Raw genomic sequence first — 17,434 nt, 5'->3', positions numbered from 1 at the left:
AAAAGAAAAAAAAACAAACAGGACTGTGTGGAGTGCATTACTTCCCCCTCCAATTCTATTTTGATTTAGTCCCTACCCTCCCCTTCATTGTTTTGATCACACAGCACTGTCCCTTTGATGTGAAGGGCAGTGTTTGTCACTGGCCACCCGGGTTAAAAAAAAAAAAATAAAAATAAAAAAAAAATAAACAGGAGATTTGCCTGCCCCTCTTCCGCGGTTACGTTAGAGCCCGGGTGTCCTTGGAGAAGGAGCATGCGATCTCCACCAACACCCTGGAGTTGTTCAGGGAGAGGTGGGCGCCGCAGGGAGTGGAGTGCATCATATCTCCCTCAAACTCTATTTTGATTTAGTCCCTTCCCTCCCCTTCACTGTTTTTGATCACACAGCACTGCCCTTTGATGTGAAGGGCAGTGCTTGTCACTGGCCACCCGGGTGTTTTCCTATCTTCCTGGTGGTGGAATTTGAATAAAGATTCGTGCACTTTGTGTCTTTCACTGTGTCTCACACCTGCACACACACACCATGGGTGCTGGGGAAAAAAATAAGCACGACCGCACTTAGGTGGTAGTGTGGGGGTTAAAAAGAAAAAAAAAGAAAAAAAAACAAACAGGACTGTGTGGAGTGCATTACTTCCCCCTCCAATTCTATTTTGATTTAGTCCCTACCCTCCCCTTCACTGTTTTGATCACACAGCACTGTCCCTTTGATGTGAAGGGCAGCGTTTGTCACTGGCCACTCGGGTGTTTTCCTATCTTCCTGGTGGTGGAAATTGAATAAAGATTTGTGCACCTTGTGTCTATCACTGTGTCTCACACCTACACACACACACACACACACACCATGGGTGCTGGGGAAAAATAAGCACTACCGCAGTTAGGCGGTAGTGTGGGGGTTTAAAAGAAAAAGAAAAAGAAAAAAAGATTTTAAAAAACCTGATGGTGGGGTCTGTTTGGAGGTGGCAGAAATGTCGGGGCAGATGATTTGGTTTATGCAAAGGTTGGTAGGGTGGAAGGTGAGCACCAGGGGCGTTCTGTCCTTGTTACGGTTGGAGGGGTGGGGTCTTCCGCCATCCCTACTGCCATGTTTGCCACCACTTCCATCCCCACCAACGTCACTCACCTGCATTCTGCTGACACGCCCCACCCCCCACAGATCCCACTGTCACCATCCCCGCCCCCCAGAACCCTGAGGGGAACACCACCCCTGCTCATGACTCCACCCCCATTCCCCCAACACCACACCCACTCCAGTTACAGGCTCCGCCCCCACTCCCAGCTCCACACCTACACCAGATCCCAGCTTCCAGCCCTGCCGAGTTTTCACCATCCCTCCAGACCTCCCCCTCACTGAGGACGAACGATCAGTCCTCAGCAAAGGCCTCATCTTCATCCCCCTCCGCCCATGCATCAATGAATTTAATACAGCTCAGCACTGTCCCCATGACTTGTCCTACCTGCCTATCTTCTTTTCCACCTATCCACTCACCCCTCCCCCCGACCTATCACCTTCATCCCCTCCCCCACTCACCTATTGTACTCTATGCTACTTTCTCCTCACCCCCACCCTCCTCTCACTTATCTCTCCAACCTTCAGGCTCTGTGCCTTTATTCCTGATTAAGGGCTTTTGCCCGAAACGTCAATTTTACTGCTCCTCGGATGCAGCCTGAACTGCTGTGCTCTTCCAGCACCACTAACCCAGAGAGACTCTCGGTCAGCCCATAGCAAAACCAAGCCAAGTCTCAGCCAAACAGTTAAGATCCAGGCCGAAGCCATTTTAGTTCCTGCCAGTGTGTGGACTAGACCTAAATGGAGTATTCAGGAGAGTGCACACTGTGCAAAGTCCACCAACAGGTGGATTGGAACACTTACATTGCTTAGCAATATCCAAATCAGAACCAATCAAAATAAACATCTGGTTAAATGGTCACCTGGTTCTACTAAGTGTCGATACCAGTGCAGCCATTACAACAGTCTTTAACAAAATTCACTCTGGACTCCAACACTTAAGTTGATGTAAAACCTTGGCTAGACTGTGAATGTACATTGGGGAACCTTTACAGATGAAGGGTACAATTTCGGTTGGTCTCATATGAAAAGTTAGGGTGGCACGGTGGCTCAGTGGTTAGCACTGCTGCCTCACAATGCCAGGGACCCGGGTTTGATTGCCAGCCTTGAGCGACTGTCTGTGTAGAGTTTGCACATTCTCCCCGTGTCTGCATAGGTTTCCACCCGCAGGCCAGGTAAATTGGCCATTCTAAATTGGCCATAGTGTAAGGTGCATTAGTCAGAGGGGAATGGGTCTGGGTGGATTACTCTTTGGAGAGTCAGTATGGACATGTTGGGCCAAAGGGCCTATTTCCACACTGTATGGAATCTAATCTTGTTGTAAAAGGCTTGGACCCAATCCTGATGAGACAAAATTGGTTGAGAAGCAATCACCTTGATGGGCTCAACATTTTTCAATTTGCAAATAGCTGCCTGAGTAAAGTCTTAATTAAATACCCAGAGGGTTTTCAGGAAGGTCAAGGGCCTATCAGAGGAGACCAGGCCACCTTGTGTGTTGATCAGGAAGTAATTGCACGATTCCACAAGGCCCACCCAGTGCCATTTGCCTTATGTCGAGGCTGAAATCAGGAGGCTAGATCGTGAAGGAACCATTAAAGCAGAGCAGATTGCTGATTGGGCACCATCAATCGTCCTGATTGTGAAGTTTGACTGCTCACTTTGTGGGGATTTTAAACAAATAGTAGGCCGCAGCTTGAAGCTGGATAAATACCTATTCCTTTGCATTGGGGATTTATAAGCAAAGATGGCGCGGGGCTGTGGGGGCAGGGGCTGTCCTTCATGAGCTCCACATCAGCCGTGTGGACATGCAATTGCAGTTAGATGAGGATTCCCAGAAGTAAACTCCAATTCATTCCCATTAGAGTCTGTGCCCAAAATACAAGATTGCCATTTGGGGTATCGTCAGTCCCTGTACAGTTTTTCCGAGGACGATGGAGAATTTTTTACAAGGTCTACCCAAGGTTGACACTTATCTGGATGACGTGTTAATCGATGGGAAGACCAATAAAGAGCACTTTGAGAACTTGGACAGAGTACTTAGACATTTCTCCAAAGTCGATAGATGTCCTGAAAAAGGAACCGTGTGTGTTCCAGGCATCCCAAGTGACCGACCTGGGCAACAGAATAAACAAGACCGGGTTGTTGGAAGGTAAAGGGAGGGCAATCAAAGGTGCCCCTCCTCCCACATCTGTACCAGAGCTTAGGCTTTTCCTGAGATTGATGGATAATTACCGACAATTCATGCACACCCTGGCCTCCATCCTGGCATCCCTACATTTCAAATTGAAAAAGGGTCAGCCTTGGAAACGGTCTCAGAGCCAAGATGTCGGCTTTAGGGAAATGAAGAAGTGGTTATTGTTGTCTAAGGTGTTGGCACACCATGATCCCAAGACGTTGTAGTGTCAACATGTGATGCCTCCCCAGACAATATTGGGGTGGTGTTGGCTCACCCATGGCCCAGTGGAGAGGAACGCCTGACAGCGTATGCTTCTTGGACTTTGGCTGATGCCAAGCAACAATACACCCAGATAGAGAAGGAAGGTTTGGCAGCCATCTTAGGAGGAAGTAAGATCCACCAATACCTTTACAGATGTACATTTGTAATGGCAACATAACACAAGCGTGGAGAGATAAGCTAGAGGAGGGTGGGGGTGGGGAGAAAGTAGCATAGAGTACAATGGGTGAGTGGGGGAGGGGATGAAGGTGATAGGTCAGGGAGGTGAGGGTGGGAAAGGAGCTAGGCAGGTAGGACAAGTCCGGACAAGTCATGAGGACAGTGCTGAGCTGGAAGTTTAGAACTAGGGTGAGGTGGGGGAAGGGGAAATGAGGAAACTGTTGAAGTCCACATTGATGCCCTGGGGTTGAAGTGTTCCGAGGCGGAAGATGAGGCGTTCTTCCTCCAGGTGTCTGGTGGTGAGGGAGCGGCGGTGAAGGAGGCCCAGGACCTCCATGTCCTCGGCAGAGTTGGAGGAGGAGTTGAAATGTTGGGCCACTGGGTGGTGTGGTTGATTGGTGCGGGTGTCCCGGAGATGTTCCGTAAAGCGCTCTGCTCGGAGGCGCCCAGTCTCCCCAATGTAGAGGAGACCGCATCGGGAGCAACGGATACAATAAATGATATTAGTGGATGTACAGGTAAAACGTTGATGGATGTGGAAGGCTCCTTTAAGGCCTTGGATAGAGGTGAGGGAGGAGGTGTGGGCACAGGTTTTACAGATCCTGCGGTGGCAGGGGAAAGTGCCAGGATGGGAGGGTGGGTTATAGGGGGGCGTGGACCTGACCAGGTAGTCACACACCAATCAACCACACCGCCCCGTGGCCCAACATTTCAACTCCCCCTCCCACTCTGCCGAGGACATGGAGGTCCTGGGCCTCCTCCACCGCCGCTCCCTCACCACCAGACGCCTGGAGGAAGAACGCCTCATCTTCCGCCTCGGAACACTTCAACCCCAGGGCATCAATGTGGACTTCAACAGTTTCCTCATTTCCCCTTCCCCCACCTCACCCTAGTTCCAAACTTCCAGCTCAGCACTGTCCCCATGACTTGTCCGGACTTGTCCGACCTGCCTAGCTCCTTTTCCACCTATCCACTCCACCCTCTCCTCCCTGACCTATCACCTTCATCCCCTCCCCCACTCACCCATTGTACTCCATGCTACTCTCTCCCCACCCCCACCCTCCTCTAGCTTCTCTCTCCACGCTTCAGGCTCTCTGCCTTTATTCCTGATGAAGGGCTTTTGCCCGAAACGTCGATTTCGAAGCTCCTTGGATGCTGCCTGAACTGCTGTGCTCTTCCAGCACCACTAATCCAGAATCTGGTTTCCAGCATCTGCAGTCATTGTTTTTACCAACATAACACAAGCCCCTGCTAGGACTACTCAAAAAAAGACAAGGTCATGCCACTCATAGTTTCAGGGCTCTCATTCTATGTGCATACAATTATAAGTTGGAACACCGTCTGGGAGGCCCAGTAGCAAATGCGGTTGCCTTGAGCAGCCTCCTGCTGATAGGTCCACCACCAGTGGTACCTCCCCTGGAAAACTCCTCTCTGGATTTTAACTTTTTAGATACACACTGGTCACTGCTGATAATCAGACTTTGGATGCAAAGAAGTCTGGTCCTGGCACAACTGAACCATCACAACCAGAACTGAAACCTTTATGTTCCTGGTGAGACCAGATTCTCAAAGGTGGGGGCATTTTATTATGGGGAGTAAGGATGATGACCCTGAGCAAAGGTCACATGCCACCAGAGTAGTCCGGGGTTTCGGAGATGAAGATGCTGGGGACATGTTCTGCCTGGTGGCCAGGATTAGATGCAAACATCCAATTGATGGGACAGTGCCCAGAGCACCAACAAAGATTACCACCAGCAGCTCGCCCACATTTGTGGGAATGGCCAGACAAACCCTGCACCCAGTTATATTTCGACAATGCTGGCCCTTTCATGGGCTCAACATTCTTAGTTATTGTGGACACGCACTCAAAGTGGTTAGACATAAATGGAGTTCATTCGTCAAACACGGGGACATTGATAGAAAACTTTATTGAGTATCTTTTGGAATACACGGGCTCCCAGAAGTGTTCATCACAGACAACGGGCCATTGTTTACCAGCTGGGAATTTGAGTATTTCCTAAAGTCGAATGGCATTCAGCATATAAGAACAGCACAAACTGTCAGGCAGCATTCGGAGAGCAGAAGAGTCAACTTCACCATCCCTGATGAAGAGCTTATGCCTGAAAAGGTGACTCTCCTGCTCCTCTGATGCTGCCTGACCTGCTGTGCCTTTCCAGCACTGCAGTCTTCAATTCCGATCTCTAGCACCTGCAATGCTCACTTTCTCCTAAGAACAATACCATACCATCTATCGTGCATTGGTCTGGTGGGAAGAGCAGCCCAAAGTCTGAAGGCAGGCTTAAAGATACCACCTACAGCTTCACTCAATGGCAAACTGATCTGATTCCTGTTTGATTATCTAACCACTCCTCAGACAGCTACTGGGATAGTTCCAGCAGAGTTGTTCATAGGAAGAAGACTCTGTACCAGGCTAAAACGGATCTTCCTGGATTTCCTGGGAGACGGTGCCAATGCCAGACACAAAACTCCTCCTTTACTTCAGACGATAAAGTTTGGTGCCAAAACCACAGAAGTAGCATAAGTAAGAGGCGTGGTTGACACAAGTTCAGGTCCCTGTGGCGTGCAAAATTCAAGTAGGAGAGGTAGCTGTGCACTAGCACACAGACCACATGAAAGCTGCAAACTCACAAACAGAGCAGAAGCCCCTCAGAACAGGCAGGAAGGCTGTCGGAATCATGGATCCTCCCCCTCTGTCCAACGTCAAAGAATCCTTGGATTCTGAGGTGGACACGTTGGATGTCACAGCCGTGATGCCTTTAGCACCTGAAGAAGATGAAGAATTTCTTCCTAGACACTCTGGGTGCAAGAGGCTGGCTATGATCCAATACTCACCCCCTATATCTGAGGCTGCATCAGAGGAACTGATCCAGGTGGGAAAATATCCCAGGAGAGGCTACAAGAGAAAGAACAGGCCCAAGTCCCCGGATTTATAGGGGAGGGATGTCATAGAGTTATAGAGATGTACAGCATGGAAACAGACCCTCCGGTCCAACCGGTCCATGCCGACCAGATATCCCAACCCAAACTAGTCCCACCTGCCAGCACCCAGCCCATATCCCTCCAAACCCTTCCTATTCATATACCCATCCAAATGCCTCTTAAATGTTGCAATTGTACCAGCCCCCACCACATCCTCTGGCAGCTCATTCCATACACGTACCACCCTCTGAGTGAAAAATTTGCCTCTTAGGTCTCTTTTATATCTTTCCCCTCTCACCCTAAGCCTATGCCCTCTAGTTCTGGACTCCCCCACCCCAGTGAAAATACCTTATCTATTTCCCTTAGCCATGCCCCTCATGATTTTATAAACCTATAAAAGGTCACCCCTCAGCCTCCGACACTCCAGGGAAAACAGCCCCTGCCTGTTCAACCTCTCCCTGTAGCTCAAGTCCTCCAACCCTGGCAAAATCTTTGTAAATCTTTACAGGGTTGGAGGATTTGTTTTGTGATTGGTTGTCCATTGGAGACTGAGAAACCCTTGATTGAATTGAAACAGTGTGGTCTGACTCCATGCACAGATTGGTCAGGGAGAGTTTAACAGAAACCCAGAATTCTCTCTTCTGCAATGAAATACTCACACACCTATTCTGCTCAAGGTCCAGTATTAAATCCTTTCCCTCCAGAGTCACAGAGATCCTGATGTGATTTGGATACCACACCTGTGCAGGGAGAAAAGAATTCATCAAAATTAGACAGGCACTCACTGATAGTCCCTACACACAGTCATAGAGATGTACAGCACAGAAACAGACCCTTCGATCCATCTCGTTCATGCTGATCAGATATCCCAACCCAATCTAGTCCCACCTGCCAATACCCGGCCCATGTCCCTCCAAACCCTTCCTATTCATATACAGATGCCTTTTAAGTGTTGCAATTGTTCCAGCCTCCACCACATCCTCTGGCAGCTCATTCCATACACGTACCACCCTCTGTGTGAAAACGTTGTCCCTTAGGTCCCTTTTATATCTTTCCCCTCTCACCCTAAATCTAGACCTTGTCTATTTATCCTATCCATGCCCCTCATGATTTTATAAACCTCTATAAGGTCACCCCTCAGCCTCTGACGCTCCAGGGAAAACAGCCCCAGCCTGTTCAGCCTCTCCCTGTAGCTCAAGTCCTCCAAACCTGGCAACATCCTTGTAAATCTTTTCTGAACCCTTTCAACTTTCACAACATCTTTCCGATAGGAAGGAGACCAGAATTGCACGCAATATTCCAACAGTGGCCTAACCAATGTCCTGTACAGCCGCAACATGACCTCCCAACTCCTGTACTCAATACTCTGACCGATAAAGGAAAGCATACCAAATGCCTTTTTCACTTTCCTATCTACCTGCGACTCCACTTTCAAGGAACTATGAACCTGCACTCCAAGGTCTCTTTGTTCAGCAACACTCCCTAGGACCTTACCGTTAAGTGTATAAGTCCTGCTAAGATTTGCTTTCCCAAAATGCAGCACCTCACATTTATCTGAATTAAACTCCATCTGCCACGTCTCAGCCCATTGGCCCATCTGGTCCAGATCCTGTTGTAATCTGAGGTAACCCTCTTCGCTGTCCACTACACCTCCAATTTTGGTGTTAACTATTCCTCTTATGCTCACATCCAAATCATTTATATAAATGACGAAAAGGAGAGGGCCCAGCACCTATCCTTGTGGCACTCCACTGGACACAGGCCTCCAGTCTGAAAAACAACTCTCTAATACCACCCGCTGTCTTCTACCTTGAAACAAAGTTCCAAATGGCTAGTTCTCCCTGTATTCCATGAGATCTAACCTTGCTAACCAGTCTCTCATAGGGAATGTTGTCAAAAATCTTACTGAAGTCCATATAGATCACATCTACTGCTCTGCCCTCATCAATCTTCTTTGTCACTTCCTCAAAAAACTCAATCAAGTTTGTGAGACATGATTTCCCACGCACAAAGCCATGTTGACTATCCCAAATCAGCCCTTATCTTTCCAAATACATGTACATCCTGTCCCTCAGGATTCTCTCCAACAACTTGCCCACCACCGATTTCAGGCTCACCAGTCTATAGTTCCCTGGCTTGTCCTTACCACCCCTCTTAAACAGTGGCACCACGTTGGCACCACGTTAGCCAACCTCCAGACTTCCGGCATCTCACCTGTGACTATCGATGATACCTCAAATATCTCAGCAAGAGGCCTAGCAATCACTTCTCTAGCTTCCTACAGAGTTCTCGGGTACATCTGATCAGGTCCTGGGGGTTTATCCACCTTTAATGCGCATTCCTTTGAAATAGGCATCTTTAAATACTTGATTGCCTCCACTATGAGGACCTCCACCAAAGATATAACTTTCTCCTGTACTGACCAAAGGATCATGAGGTAGTGCAGAAAGAAGCTATTCGGCCTGTTAGGGATGCCCATGACTGAGCAACACAAAATGGCGAATGGCTGCCCATGGCTAATGCTGCAGAACATGGCTGACAGTAGTTGGAGAGCTTGGGAAAATATTTGATTAATGCAGTCTTCAGAGGAAGAACAATAGTACCTCTGTAGATCCAAGGTAACAGAACTAACATAGAATATGCAGCTGCAGTTTTTTTATGCATGGGACATAGATAAGAACATCTCATACTATGTTTAATTAATGTGGCATGGTGGCTCAGGAATCAGCTCTACTTCCTCACAGCACCAGGGGCCTGAGTTCAATTCCAGCCTCAGGCACCTGCCTGTTTGGAATTCGCACATTTTCCCCCTGTTTGCATGAGTTTCCTCCCACACTTCAAATATGTGCAGGTTAAGTGGATTTCCATAGTGTGCAGGGACGTGCAGGTTAGGTGGATTAGCCATGGAACGTGCAAGGTGAAAGGTATAGGGTAGGGGGGTGAGTCTGTCTGGAGAGTCAGTGTGGATTTTGTTGGGCCAAATGGCCTGGTTTGGCACTATAGGCATTATATGAATTAGCGAATCACTCTTGAATTACTTAATCATCCTGTTGCAATACTAATGGTAGGTTTAATTAAGATCCTTCAAATAATTATAACCAGAGGGTGCTGTGACATAGCTTGTTTACATTCTGGGAATGGACTTCATGAGCATCTATGTCCAGCGCAAACTGGCCTTAGGAACCAAGGTAAATCAAGACAAGAGCAAGGCCATGTTCTTTGGGAACTGGGTCAACTGATCCTTTGGATTACCTGAAGGTGCTGGGAGTATGGTTCAGAGGGGCCTGGGCATACACAAAATCCTAGGAGGTGCACATCACCAAGGTGAAGCAGAAACTGATCCTTTGGGAGTGCTGTTCCCTCTGCATTGTGGGTAAAAAGCTGATCAGCAGGTGTTGTACATAGTACAGTCCCGGCCCATCCCCCAAAACTATGCTGTTTCAGTCATCTGGGCCATCTTCCATTTCACCTGGAAGTCTAAGATAGACCAGGTCAACAGAGACTTCCACGTCCAAAACTCTGGATAAAGAAGGGAAGAACATACCCAATGTTGTCCTCATCCTGATGGTCACCATTGAGTGTGGCTCATTAAGCTGTGTGCAGACTCTTGTTGCACAAACACCAAGTGTCATTATATATAGAGTTGATAGCTGTTCCTGGCATTGCAAAGAATGGGACTGGCCTTGTTGCTATGGAACACTCCAAGTATTTATGGTCATAGAATCATAGACATGTACAGCACAGAAAAGGACCCTACAGTCCAAACCGTCCATGCTGACCTGATATCCTAACCTAACCTACTCCCACTTCCCAGCACCTGGTCCATATCCCTCCGAACCCTTCCTATTCATATACCCATCCAGATGACTTTTAAATGCTGTAATTGCACCAGTCTCCACTACTTCCTTTGGCAGCTCATTCCACACATGCACCACCCTCTGTGTGAAAAAGTTGCCCCTTAGGTCTCTTTTATATCTTTCCCCTCTCACACTAAACCTATGCCCTCTAGTTCTGGACTCCCCCACCCGAGGGAAAAGACTTTGTCTATTTACCCTATCCATGCCCCTCATGATTTTATAAACCTCTATAAGGTCACCCCTCAGCCTCTGACACTCCAGGGAAAACAGCCTCAGCCTGTTCAACCTTTCCCTACAGATTGTGTAAGTGAAGACAGTTTTAGAATGGAAGTGCAAAATGTGTCAGCACAGGCTTGGAGGGCTGAAGGGCCTGTTCCGGAGCTGCATTGTTCTTTGCTCCTAGAATTATAGAGTCATAGAGATGTACAGCACGGAATCAGACCCTTCGGTCCAACCCGCCCATGCTGACCAGGTATCCCAACCCAATCTAGTCGCACCCGGCCCATATCCCTCCAAACCTTTCCTATTCATATACCCATCCAAATGCCTCTTAAATATTGCAATTGTACCACCATCCACCACTTCCTCTGGCAGCTCATTCCATACACGTACCACCCTCTGCGTGAAAAAGTTGCCCCTTAGGTCTCTTTTATATCTATCCCCTCTCACCCTAAACCCAAGTCCTCTAGTTCTGGACTCCCCGACCCCAGGGAAAAGACTTTGTCTATTTATCCTATCCATGTCCCTCATAATTTTGTAAACCTCTACAAGGTTACCTCTCAGCCTCCGATGCTCCAGGGAAAACAGCCCCAGCCTGTTCAGCCTCTCCCTATAGCTCAAATCTTCCAACCCACTGGCAACATCCTTGGAAATCTTTTCTGAACCCTTTCAAGTTTCACAACATCTTTCCGATAGGAAGGAGACCAGAATTGCACGCAATATTCCAAATGTGGCCTAACCAATGTCCTGTACAGCCGCAATATGACCTTCCAACTCCTGTATCAATGCTCTGACCAATAAAGGAAAGCAGACTAAACGCCTTCTTCACTATCCTATCTACCTGCGACTCCACTTTCAAGGAGCTATGAACCTGCACTCCAAGGTCTCTTTGTTCAGCAACACTCTCTAGGACATTACCATTAAGTGTATAAGTCCTGCTAAGATTTGCTTTCCCAAAATGCAGCACCTCACATTTATCTGAATTAAACTCCATCTGTCACTTCTCAGCCCATTGGCCCATCTGGTCCAGATCCTGTTGTAATCTGAGGTAACCTTCTTCGCTGTCCACTACACCTCCAATTTTGGTGTCATCTGCAAACTTACCAACTGTACCTCTTATTCTCACATCCAAATAATTTGTGTAAATGACAAAAAGTAGAGAGCCCAGCACCGATCCTTGTGGCAATCCACTGGTCACAGGCCTCCAGTCTGAAAAACAACCCTCCACCACCACCCTCTGTCTTCTACCTTCTTGCATAGATTCTGCTGCAGTTACAGATTCACCTATGTACAAAAAAAAAACACTAAAAGCATTAGAGGAAAAGAATAAAATAAAATTATGACAGCAAACTGTGGTGGGCAAGTTGTTGGAGGGGATCCTGAGGGACAGGATGTACATGTATTTGGAAAGGCAAGGACTGATTCGGGATAGTCAACATGGCTTTGTGCGTGGGAAATCATGTCTCACAAACTTGATTGAGTTTTTTGAAGAAGTAACAAAGAAGATTGATGATGGCAGAGCAGTAGATGTGATCTATATGGACTTCAGTAAGGCGTTCGACAAAGTTCCCCATGGGAGACTGGTTAGCAAAGTTAGATCTCATGGAATACAGGGAGAATTAGCCATTTGGATACAGAACTGGTTCAAAGGTAGAAGACAGAGGGTGGTGGTGGAGGGTTGTTTTTCAGACTGGAGGCCTGTGACCAGTGATACAATAGATCATATCAAATCAAAGCTTGCCTTCATCAGCCAGGGAATTGAGTAGAAAATTTGGCAAGTCATGTTGCAGCTGCATGAAACGTTTGTTAGGCCACGTTTGGAATATTGTGTGCAGTTTTCATTCCCACACTTTTGGAAGAGACTTTGGAAAGGATGCAAAAGAACTTTATCAGGATATTACCTGGATTGGAGTATATTAGATTAGTAAAGTTGAGATTGATTTTGCCAGAGCGTCAAAGGCTGAGGGATGACCTGATAGAAGTATATATAATTATGAGAGGCATGGATAGGTGGATAGTCAGAGTCTCTTTCCCAGAGTAGACATGTCAAATCCTGAGGGGATAGGTTTAAGGTGATGGAGGAAAGTTTAAAGGAGATGTACAAGCTTGGTTTCTTTACACAGAGGTGCCTGGAATGTGTTGCAAGAGAAGATGGGAGAAACAGATACCATTAAACAGGTAAATGCGTGACTAAAACATTTTTTAAATTATTGATTTTGTGGGATGTGGGCATCCTGGCTGTGCCCAGCATTTATTGTTGATCCCTCATTGCCCTTGAGAAGGTGTGGTGTGCTGCCTTCTTGAGTTGCTGCAGTCCACTTGCTGTGGGTTGACCCACAATGCCCTTGGGCAAACGTGAGGACTGCAGATGCTGGAAACTAGAGTCTAGATCAGAGTGGTGCTGGAAAAGCACAGCAGGTCAGGCAGCATCCGAGAAGCAGGAAAATTGACGTTTCGGGCAAAAGCCCTGATGAAGGCTCCCTGCCTCCATTCCTGACGAAGGGCTTTTGCCCGAAACATCGATTTTCCTACTCCTCGGATGCTGCCTAATCCACAATGCCCTTAGCAGAGAATTCCAATATCCTAACCCAGTGACAGTGAAGAAATGGCAACATATTTCCAAGTCAGGGTGGTGAGTCATTTGGAGGGGAGCTTGAAAGTGATGGTGTTCCCATCTATCTGTTGCCATTGTCCTTCTAGCTGGAAGTACCTGTGGGTTTGGAAGGTGCTCTCTGAGAATCTGTGGTGAATCTCTGTAGTGCATCTTGTAAACAGTACACACCGCTGCTACTGAGCGTCGGTGGTGAAGGGAGTGTATGCTTGTGGATGTGATGCCCATCAAGTGCGCTGCTTTGTTCTGGATGTTGTCAAGCTCCTTGAGTGTTTTTGGAGCTGTACTCATCCAGGCAAGTGGGAAATATTCCATCACACTCCTGACTTGTGCCTTGTCCGTTTTTTCCTCTCCAGACGTTCCCAACAGTACCCCTCCACCGACACTCTCATTCGTTTGGCCGAACTGGTCCTCACCCTTAACAATTTCTCCTTTGAATCCTCCCACTTCCTCCAGACCAAAGGGGTAGCCATGGGCACACGTATGGGCCCCAGCTATGCCTGCCTCTTTGTTGGCTACGTAGAGCAGTTGATCTTCCGTAATTACACCGGCACCACTCCCCACCTCTTCCTCCGTTACATTGATGACTGCATTGGCGCCACCTCGTGCTCCCGCGAGGAGGTTGAGCAATTCATCAACTTCACCAACACATTCCACCCTGATCTTAAATTTACCTTCTCTGACCATCTCTGACACCTCCCTCCCCTTCCTGGACCTCTCCATCTCCATCAGTGACGACCGACTTGACACTGACATCTTCTACAAACCCACCGACTCCCACAGCTACCTGGATTACACCTCTTCTCACCCTACCTCTTGCAAAAATGCCATCCCGTATTCCCAATTCCTCCGCCTCCGCCGTATCTGCTCCCAGGAGGAGCGGTTCCACCATAGAACACACCAGATGGCCTCCTTCTTTAGAGACCGCAATTTCCCTTCCCACGTGGTTAAAGATGCCCTCCAACGCATCTCGTCCACATCCCGCACCTCCGCCCTCAGACCCAACCCCTCCAACCGCAACAAGGACAGAACGCCCCTGGTGCTCACCTTCCACCCTACCAACCTTCGCATAAACCAAATCATCCGCCGACATTTCCGCCACCTCCAAACAGACCCCACCACCAGGGATATATTTCCCTCCCCACCCCTCTCCGCCTTCCGCAAAGACTGTTCCCTCCGTGACTACCTGGTCAGGTCCACGCCCCCCTACGACCCACCCTCCCATCCTAGCACTTTCCCCTGCCACCGCAGGAACTGTAAAACCTGCGCCCACACCTCCTCCCTCACCTCCATCCAAGGCCCTAAAAGAGCCTTCCACATCCATCAAAGTTTTACCTCCACATCCACTAATATCATTTATTGTATCCGTTGCTCCCGATGCGGTCTCCTCTACATTGGGGAGACTGGGCGCCTCCTAGCAGAGCGCTTTAGGGAACATCTCCGAGACACCCGCACCAATCAACCACATCGCCCAGTGGCTCAACATTTCAACTCCCCCTCCCACTCTGCCGAGGATATGGAGGTGCTGGACCTCCTCCACCGCCGCTCCCTCACCACCAGACGCCTGGAGGAAGAACGCCTCATCTTCCGCCTCGGAACACTTCAACCCCAGGGCATCAATGTGGATTTCAACAGTTTCCTCATTTCCCCTTCCCCCATCTCATCCTAGTTTCTAACCTCCAGCAACTCGATCCCCTGACCTGTCCGGACTTGTCCGACCTGCCCAGCTCCTTTTCCACCTATCCACTCCACCCTCTCCTCCCTGACCTATCACCTTCATCTCCTTCCCCACTGACCTATTGTACTCTATGCCACTCTCTCCCCACCCCCACCCTCCTCTAGCTTATCTCTCCATGCTTCAGGCTCTCTGCCTTTATTCCTGATGAAGGGCTTTTGCCCGAAACGTCGATTTTGCCTGTCCTCGGATGCTGCCTGAATTGCTGTGCTCTTCCAGCACCACTGATCCAGAACCTTGTAGATGGTGGACAGGCTATAGGAAGGGAGGAGCTGAGTTACTCCCGCAGTTTTCCTAGCCTCTGGCTTTCTCTTGTGGTGAGTCCTGTTGGTGGTCATAGCCTGGCATTTGTGGTGCAAATGTTACTTGCCACTTTTCAACCTAACTCTAGATATCGTCCAGATCTTGTTGCATTTGGCCATGGTCTGCTTCAGTAAATGAGGAGTCATGAATGGTGCTGAACACCGTGCAATCATCAGTGAACATCCCCACTTCTGACCTTATGACAGAGGGAAGGTCATTGATGAAGAAGCTGAAGATGGTTGGGCCTAGGATACTATCCTGAGGAACTCCTGCAGAGATGTCCTGGAGCTGAGATGACTGACCCACCACAACTACAACCATCTTCCTATGTATCAGATTTGATTCAAACCACCAGAGAGTTTGCCTCCTGATACCCATTGATTCCAGTTTTGCGCGGGCTACTTGATGCCAATACTCAGTCAAATGCAGCCTTGATGTCAAGGGCTATCACTCTTCCCTCCCGTCTAGAATTCAGCTCCTTTGACCATATTTGAACCAAGGCTGGAATGAGATCAGGGGGTGAGTAGCCCCGGTGGAACCCAAACTGGGCATCACTGAGCAGGTGCTGCTTGATAGCTCTGTTGATGACCCCTTCCATCACTTCACTGATGACAGAGAGTAGACTGATGGGACGGGAATTGTTTGGTGTGGTTTGTCCTGCTTTTCCTATACAAGATATATCTGGGCAATTTTCCACATTGTTGGGTAGATGCCAGTTGTACTAAAACAGCTTGGCTCGGGGAGCGGCAAGTTCTGGAGCATAAATTCTCAGTACTATTACCGGAATGTTATCAGGGCCCATTTCCTTCGCAGTATCCAGTGTCTCCAGCTGTTTCTAGGATATTACGTGAAGTGAATTGAATTGGCTGAAGACTGGTACCTGTGCTGCTGGGGACCACTGGAGGAGGCCGAGATGGATCATCCACTCAGTACTTCTGACTGAAGATTGTTGTGAATGTGTCAGCCTTATCTGTGCTGGGCTCCTCCATCATTGAGGATGAGGATATTTATGGAGTGAGTTGTTTAATTGCCCACACCATTCACGACTGGATGTGGCAGCACTGCAGAGCTTCAAATTGATTCATTGGTTGTCGGATCACTTGGCTCTGTCTATCACTTGCTGTTCATGCTGCTTGACACGCAAGTAAACCTGTTTGATAGCTTCACCAGGTTGACACCTCATTTTTAGGTCTGCCTGATGCTGTTCCTGGCATGCCCTCCTGCACTCTCCATTGAACCAGGGTTGATCCCCTGGCTTGGTGGTAATGGTTTGGGATGGTGATTAGTGTAGGGGATGGTGATTAGTGTGGGGGAAATGGGTTTGAATTCATGGGACATTTATACCAGAACAGGGGAAGGAAAGAGCTGTTTCACTTGGACAGGCACCACCTGAATCAGAGTCCTGTAAAATCAGATAAATAAGGCCGTGGATAGGGATTTTAAACTACATCGTGAGGAGGAAGGGGCAGAGTGAGTTCAACTGCAAACATTTGTGGAAAAATTTAAAGTGTGTGAGAGCTTAATGGCCAGGTCCTAAGGAGTGTTGCTGAACAAAGAGACCTTGGAATGCAGGTTCATAGCTCCTTGAAAGTGGAGTCGCAGGTAGATAGATAGTGAAGGCGGCGTTTGGTATGCTTTCCTTTATTGGTCTGTGTATTGAGTACAGGAGTTGGGAGGTCATGTTGCAGCTGTACAGGACATTGGTTAGGCCACTGTTGGAATATTGCGTGCAATTCTGGTCTCCTTCCTATCAGAAAGATGTTGTGAAACTTGAAAGGGTTTAGAAAAGATTTACAAGGATTAGATTAGATTACATTACATTACAGTGTGGAAACAGGCCCTTCGGCCCAACAAGTCCACACCGACCCGCCGAAGCGCAACCCACCCATACCCCTACATTTACCCCTTACCTAACACTACGGGCAATTTAGCATGGCCAATTCACCTGACCTGCACATCTTTGGACTGTGGGAGGAAACCGGAGCACCCGGAGGAAACCCTCGCAGACACGGGGAGAACGTGCAAACTCCACACAGACAGTCGCCTGAGGCAGGAATTGAACCCGGGTCTCTGGCGCTGTGAGGCAGCAG

General features: G+C 48.3%; 1 protein-coding gene across 4 annotated transcripts in view; it reads right to left on the bottom strand.

Moving 5' to 3' along the window:
* LOC122550377 (disintegrin and metalloproteinase domain-containing protein 12-like) overlaps positions 1 to 17,434 on the bottom strand; it is a 483,861-nt gene that overhangs the window by 412,911 nt on the left and 53,516 nt on the right. For all 4 annotated transcript variants that reach the window (XM_087992303.1, XM_087992306.1, XM_087992307.1 and 1 more), the window contains exon 3: positions 7,283 to 7,359. In XM_087992303.1, coding sequence (XP_087848429.1) covers positions 7,283 to 7,359 — 77 coding nt within the window. The remainder of the gene's footprint in view (positions 1 to 7,282; positions 7,360 to 17,434) is intronic.

Source organism: Chiloscyllium plagiosum, unplaced genomic scaffold, assembly GCF_037043375.1.
Source record: "Chiloscyllium plagiosum isolate Xiang-an unplaced genomic scaffold, Cpla_swu_hap1 HiC_scaffold_1, whole genome shotgun sequence".
In the NCBI taxonomy this organism is placed as follows: Eukaryota; Metazoa; Chordata; class Chondrichthyes; order Orectolobiformes; family Hemiscylliidae; genus Chiloscyllium; species Chiloscyllium plagiosum.
Note: the sequence above shows the minus strand (reverse complement) of the source record. Positions and strands in the feature narration are given on the sequence as shown.